Genomic DNA, 6,949 nt, shown 5'->3' with positions numbered 1-6,949 from the left:
ATATTATAATTTTATTTATAATTATTTTTATAATATAATTTATTATAATTTTATTATTATAATGTATCTCAATATTGCAATATAATATTAGTACCTTAATTATTTATTCTGAAAAGTTATTAAATATTTTTTTTGTTTTATTTCATTTTCCAATCTTCTTAGAATATCTTGTACATGTGTAATTTGTAGTAATTTATTATTATTATTTCCCCTATATAATATTTAATAAATAATAAATAATAATTAAAAATATATTTATGAATTTCTAAGTATATAATAATTTTATTCATAATTAATACGCTTACATTATATTTATTAAAACAAGATTAATTTTCAATATTTCTTCAGTTTCTTTCTTAGAGTTTAAATCATTCAAATCACATAATGTTTCTAGTTTTATTATTTTTTCTTTAAGTATTGGTAATTCATTATATATTTTTTCGTATTTTTTTTGGAATTCTTGAATATCTTTGATTAAATTTTCATTTGACTATGAAAGATAATAATTATTTTTTTGACAGATTATTTGTATATTATATATTATATAATAATTCATAACTTAAAATATATGTAATTAAACATACGTATTCTTTTTGTGCGCACAGAAAGTTGTTTGTATATTTCATATCCATAATTCGAAATTTATCGCTAAATAAATTATTAATGATTATTAATAAAAAAAATTAAAAATTATATATGTATTTTATTTATATTTGTCATATTGATGACAAATTTATGCATGAACATGAAAACTATAATTAAACTTAAATTAAATGATTGTTTAAAATTTAGAAAAAGAAATTGTTTCGTACCATTGTTTCGTAAAATATATCGTTCTTTCTTTTATTAAATTTTTTAATTCTTGCTGTTGAAATTTGATTATTTCTATAATCTCCGAAATTTCATTTCTAAGATTGGCTTCTTTCTTCCGTAATTCTAGATATTTGATTTGTCCTGTCCAAATATTCATAGATAAAGTAGAATAATGTGATTCCCAATAATTTCGAATTTTTTTATATTTATAAATTGTTTCTTTCAATTCTGTAAACTTTCGAAAATAGAATGAGATATATATTTTTGTTTTATATAAAATATTGAAATTCAATTTTATTTAATTAAAAATAAATAGAATAATAGATAGAATAATTTTAATAAAATTATTACCTTTTTAATTAAATAATTAATTCGATCTGCTTGATTATTGAATTCTTCATAAACTTTTTCAATTTTCTTGGAAGACTGAGACATATTTTATTGTTTTATTAATAATATTCGTTTTTTTCTATTTTTTTTTTTCTTTTTACTCTTATCATATATATTATATTTTATATTTTCTATGATTGTGACAGAGAGAATTACGTTTGTCGAGACCTCTATTGAGAAAATATGAAATTACACGTGTTATATTTATAGATAAATGTAAAGTATTTAAATTAAAATGTTTATCTTCATTATGATATGAGAATTATTACAAATATTTTTTAAAATATATTTTATATATATATATAAATTGATCCTTGATTTTTAGTTATTTGAATTTAATTTTTTTTTAATGTTATTAATGTATTATATTTATATAATTCATTTCCTAATTAATGTTAGTTTCTTAATGTAGTGTATTATATTTATTCAAATAATTCATTTATTTTATAACAAAAATTAAAATTAGTCACTAATGAAATTGCAAATCTTTGTTTATGTTCGAAAGATATAACTATTGGAATGATGCAAATCACAGCATTGTACCAAACTTGTCAAACAATCGGAATAACGTTTCGTCGTCGATCATTAATTAAAACGTCTGCGTCATCAGACGAATACTATTTATGAATATGAAACTATGCATCATTCTAAATATGGGAAACGTGTAATTTAGAATTTTAATTTATGTACACCATGAAACGATCATTCTCAGCAGGATATTTTAAATTTCGTTCCAATCAGTAAGTATAATTAATTAATAAGTATAATAATAAGTTAAAATATTAAATTAAAAATATTTTTTTTTCAATAAATAAATTTTCTTTTTTAACTCACATTAAAAATCAAAACTACAATACTTACATAGGATATTTTTTTGATTTTCACGTGAGAATATTTCACGTGAAAAAATTAACGCTATAATATAAATTATATAAATAATTTAATTACATTAATTGATCATTATAATTAATTTATTAATAATTTTAATCATTATTTTTACAAAAGAATAAATATGATAATGAATTTATATGCTAATAAATTTATTTAAAATAACAGTAATATAAAATAACATTAATATAATTCAATATCATTAAAAAATCAAACTAGGAATTTATTGTTCAGTAACGTATGTTCCTGTTTTTCGAGATAAGTATAGAGTATAGAGTAATTGACAACGTTTCAGTTTACTCGTAAAACGCGTCGGTGATGTTTCGTAGTCGGTAAGTAGTCGTCGCGCGAACTGCGTTCACGCAGCTTTTAGTTGCTTGTAATCTGTAAGGAAATTTCTTCAATTGACTCGACTATTTAAAATTATACAATAAAAAGGAAATTGTTATTCTTAGACGGAATTTTAATGTTGACCAATCATATTATTTTTCATCAAAATCTTTCTCATTTTAGGTAAGTCATTAATATTGCTTTTAAGATTGTTTTTTTTTATAGCATATAAATATATATATATATATATATTATATTTTTCAAAAAAATTATATTTTGAATTAAGAAAGAAAATTCGTTAGAAAAATTTGAAAAATTGTTGTTTTGTAAAATTTTTGAAAAAAGTTTGATTTTAATATATATATTAATTTTAAATATGTGTGCAGTCATTTGGAACTTATGCTACATAAAGAATTTTGTTATAATTCGTTTTTATAATTTCTTTCGTTTCTTTTTGTTGTTATTTGTTGAATTACATAAAAATTACAATTTGTCTTTTGAAATTAGAATAAAAAATGCGAACGTAATAGCAATTATACATTATATGACGAAATTATAGTAAATTTAAATAAATTTAAATAAAAAATCAATTAATTTTTTTAATATTATATTAAATCACAGAAAAAGAAAATTACATTTAAAAAAATTGTTTCCATTTATATTGACGAGAGAAATTATTTTTTTATAATAAAAAAATCATAAATCATAAATATTAAAGTTATGACTCATTATATGTTATCAAATTTAATGCATTTCAAATTGCATTAAATTGTAAATAAATTGTAGCATAAATAATTGAATATTTTTATTTTTTAATAATTTATATATTATAATCATTGTATTTTAATTACACTAAATTTTAACATAATTAATGAAATTTCATCGAAATATCTAGTGATAAGGATCATGGTTTGATAACGTTATCACAATCTTTATCAATAAATGGGAAATCAAAAACTTTATCATTGTTGTTTTGAACTTATAATTATAAGAATTGCATTAAATATAAAATAATCTAAATAGAATATTTTTTAATAAATGATTTTTGTATGTATTTCACATTTGAAAATTTTATTAAACAATTATGAGTAATTAATAGGAAGTACTGAATGCAATTAATTTATGGTATGAATTATATGAATTCGTGCTTATAATATGAAACAGGATGAGGATTGATAATTTAGCAGGAACTGACACTATTTCATTTTATTGCAAGAAAAAAATAAAAATTAAATTCTTGTCAAACTTTATTATAATAATAATAATTTATTATAATATTTGTTGATAACCTATCAAATAATGTTAATATTTAAACTAAATTTAAGTAATATTTAAACTAAAGTTTCGAAAAATAATAAAAAATAAACATTAAAATTAATGCTATGCTATTAATTTTTAAAAATTATATATTTTCTTATTAAATTTCATATTTATTATATATTATATATTGTAATTAGAAATTATACATAATATTTCGTTTTTAAATTCATAAAATTTTAAATTCATTTATGAAAAAAAATGCTATATAATGATTAATAATATTTCATAATAAAATTTATTTGATAGAGATATATATAGATATATACTGTAAAGATAAATTTTCAATGTACGTCATTGTTAAAATACATTTTTTTACATAAGACAATCGTGTCATAGAAAACGATATACTGTAGTTTTTAATTACGCGCCTTTGAAGGCCTAACACAAGCACACAGGTTCACGAACAGTTAGATTATGTCATCGCTACTTTATTTGCGAGTCTCTAACCTATTTACATAAAAGTCTTACCTCATTGCGAAGGAGAAAGGTAAATAATTGAATCTTTGAGCCAGAGTGGGATAACATTTTGTAACAGAAATAAACATTTTAATTATTAGTTTTTATCATTATTTTAATTATTTATTTATAAATTGCAATTTTACTAATTGTATGATTGATCGATATTTTAATCGATTTTAGAAGTATTGATAAATCAATTAATAAACATTCTTATAAATTTTAAATTTAACAATAATATTAAGGAAAATAATTTATAGGTTTAAAAAGATTATATATGTAAAAAAGTAATTAATAAAAATACATAAAAAATAAAATAATAATAATAAAAAAATAAAAAATATATTTTATTACTTTATCTATTTTTTTTAAAATAATATTTTATTCATATTTCTGAATTTTATTCGTTTTTTGAAAAAATTCTATATTATAAAATTTAAAAAATTAAAAAATATAAGATTTAAAAATTTATTACATTAAATTATTTTATTTATTTTAATTTATATTTTCATTTTATTGAAATTATATAAAACAAATTAAAATCAAAATAGTTTCTTTTCTTCATCATTCAAAATATATAATTTAATACAAGTATACAATTTATATACAATTTATATATTTATAATAGAATATAGAATATAGAATTAAAACAATATTTAAATTAGTTTCCTCATAAATTATATTTTACTTATTTTAGATACATAAATATTATGGATTATATTATATATGGATTTATATTAAATATAAGTATTAATATATTATGTATTATGTACATCAAATTATACATCAAAATATCTATGCTTGAATAATTAAAAATAAATTATTTTATTTTTTTTCTTTGAATAGAATTAATGTTAAAATATATGATCGTAATATATATGTTTTATTTTTAAATTTTTATTTAGGAACTCAGTTTCCAAAATTAATAGAAAAATGGAATGCGGAAGGAAGGGCGTGGTTAGAATTATTTGATGTGTCGTGTGTTGAAGGCACACCCTCAATCTACCTACGCGTGCTACCCACCTTTTTGTCTGACTGTAATTTTCTCATATTTCGCGATATCATCGACCTATTCTTCCCTTACATAGTTACTGCAAAGTTACACCATTAGTATCACTAATGTAGATTATCATTTTTATTATTTATAAATTAAATAATGATTTAAAATAATTCGTTCCCCCCGAATAGATATTATATGAGATTATATGAGATTATATAACTTATTTAATAATATTACTTTATTATTAAATTTAATTTTCCATAAAAATTTAGCTAATACTAGAAATATTTATTAATTTTTATTTTAAAATTTATAATATTTTTTTATAATAATTATAATTTGATAAACCGTAATATTTCTAATTATTATAGATCACATTTTAATTATTTATGTAATATATTATAAATAAATTTTTATATGAAACTTCATGATTTTATTTTTTCTAAAAAAATAATAGTGTCATTGACAGGAAAATAGTATGATGACCTCAGTTTTATATTATTTTGATTGAGTAATTTCATAAATTAGGAAATATAATTCCATTGTTTCAATTAAACAAATATTAACTGTAATGTGATTCCAATGAATCAAACGGAAAATATTTTATGGTTTCCATCTTAACCGCATTGATATGAATGTTGATTAAAAATTGCTTCGAAATGTTATATTACTGAAGCACACAATATATTATAATCTTAAAAAAATTTTCATTCTTTTCATTCTAGTTCTATAGTTATTCAAAGCCTTGTAATAATTTGTTTAATATTAATTCAAAATTAAAAACTTTTTCATTTATACATTATTAAATAATAAAAAATTTTATTCTAAAATTATTAATATAACTAATTTTATTCTAAATTTTATTTTATGTAATCTATCTATCTTTTTATGAAATCATCTTCTTAATTGTAAGAATTTTGAAATCTGTCTTGAAAATTATATTTTTATTTTTCATTTTTCAAAATTAATATATGAAATATAACATTTTCTATTTTATTAGCATTTAATAATCATTAATTTTTTTAAAAAGTTTTACGTTTCAGATCAACGTATGCATATCATTGAGTCGTATTGATATAAATTATCACAAAACTATCAATTTCTTTCTCGTTTTTCTACAGTTAAATAATGTAACGGATAATGAAATTGGCCGGATGACAAAAGATAAATACTAACACCGACTGCTGATAAAAACACCGCCAAATTGAACGGAAGACTAAGAACAAATATAGTGGACTCGTAATCATTGGATTTTACTCGTGCGCGCAATGTGCAGTAACAATAAAGGTAAATAATAAATGAAAAATTAATTTAAATGAATAAAAATTTTATTTTAGAATTATTTAATTTAATTCAATAAATTTTAATTTAAAAAGAAAAGACTAAAAAGTTACGAAGAATTGTAATAAAATATTACGTATAAAGATTAATTTTTTTTTTTTAAATAGACCGAAAAAATAAATAGATATTAATAACAAAAGAAAGATGTAATGAACAAAAGCAGGATTAAATAATGTATAAAAGCTGAAAGAAATTATAGTGAAAGCACATAGAATAGAAAGAAAAGAAATGACATTGATGATTCAAGATATATAGTGGCAAAGGCATGCATTTTGAAAACGCACGAACACAGCATACATATGTGATTCAAGCAATATATAATATATAAATAGTATAAAATAGTATAAAAGTCATGCATGTAGAAAATGCAAAAATATATAAAAAAAAATAAATTTTATTAATTTTAATATC

General features: G+C 18.8%; 1 protein-coding gene across 8 annotated transcripts in view; it reads left to right on the top strand.

Annotated features, from left to right (window-relative positions):
- The first annotated feature begins 2,332 nt into the window (after window positions 1-2,332).
- LOC102678085 (rho-related protein racB-like) overlaps window positions 2,333-6,949 on the top strand; it is a 10,182-nt gene continuing 5,565 nt past the window's right edge. Inside the window, exons 1-3 of one of the 8 annotated variants that reach the window (XM_031513005.1) lie at window positions 2,333-2,423; window positions 6,319-6,484; window positions 6,646-6,839. Coding sequence is in view for 4 of the 8 variants with exons in the window: in XM_031513001.1 (XP_031368861.1) it covers window positions 6,466-6,484 (19 nt within the window). In the remaining 4 variants the exon portion in view is untranslated. Of the gene's footprint in view, window positions 2,605-4,023; window positions 4,229-6,227; window positions 6,485-6,645; window positions 6,840-6,949 lie in introns of those variants that run through there. The other 7 variants (XM_031513001.1, XM_031512999.1, XM_031513000.1 and 4 more) reach the window with 7 other exon arrangements.

Source organism: Apis dorsata, unplaced genomic scaffold (assembly GCF_000469605.1).
Source record: "Apis dorsata unplaced genomic scaffold, Apis dorsata 1.3 scaffold_553, whole genome shotgun sequence".
Taxonomy (NCBI): domain Eukaryota; kingdom Metazoa; phylum Arthropoda; class Insecta; order Hymenoptera; family Apidae; genus Apis; species Apis dorsata.
This window is presented reverse-complemented; position numbering and strand designations above follow the sequence as displayed.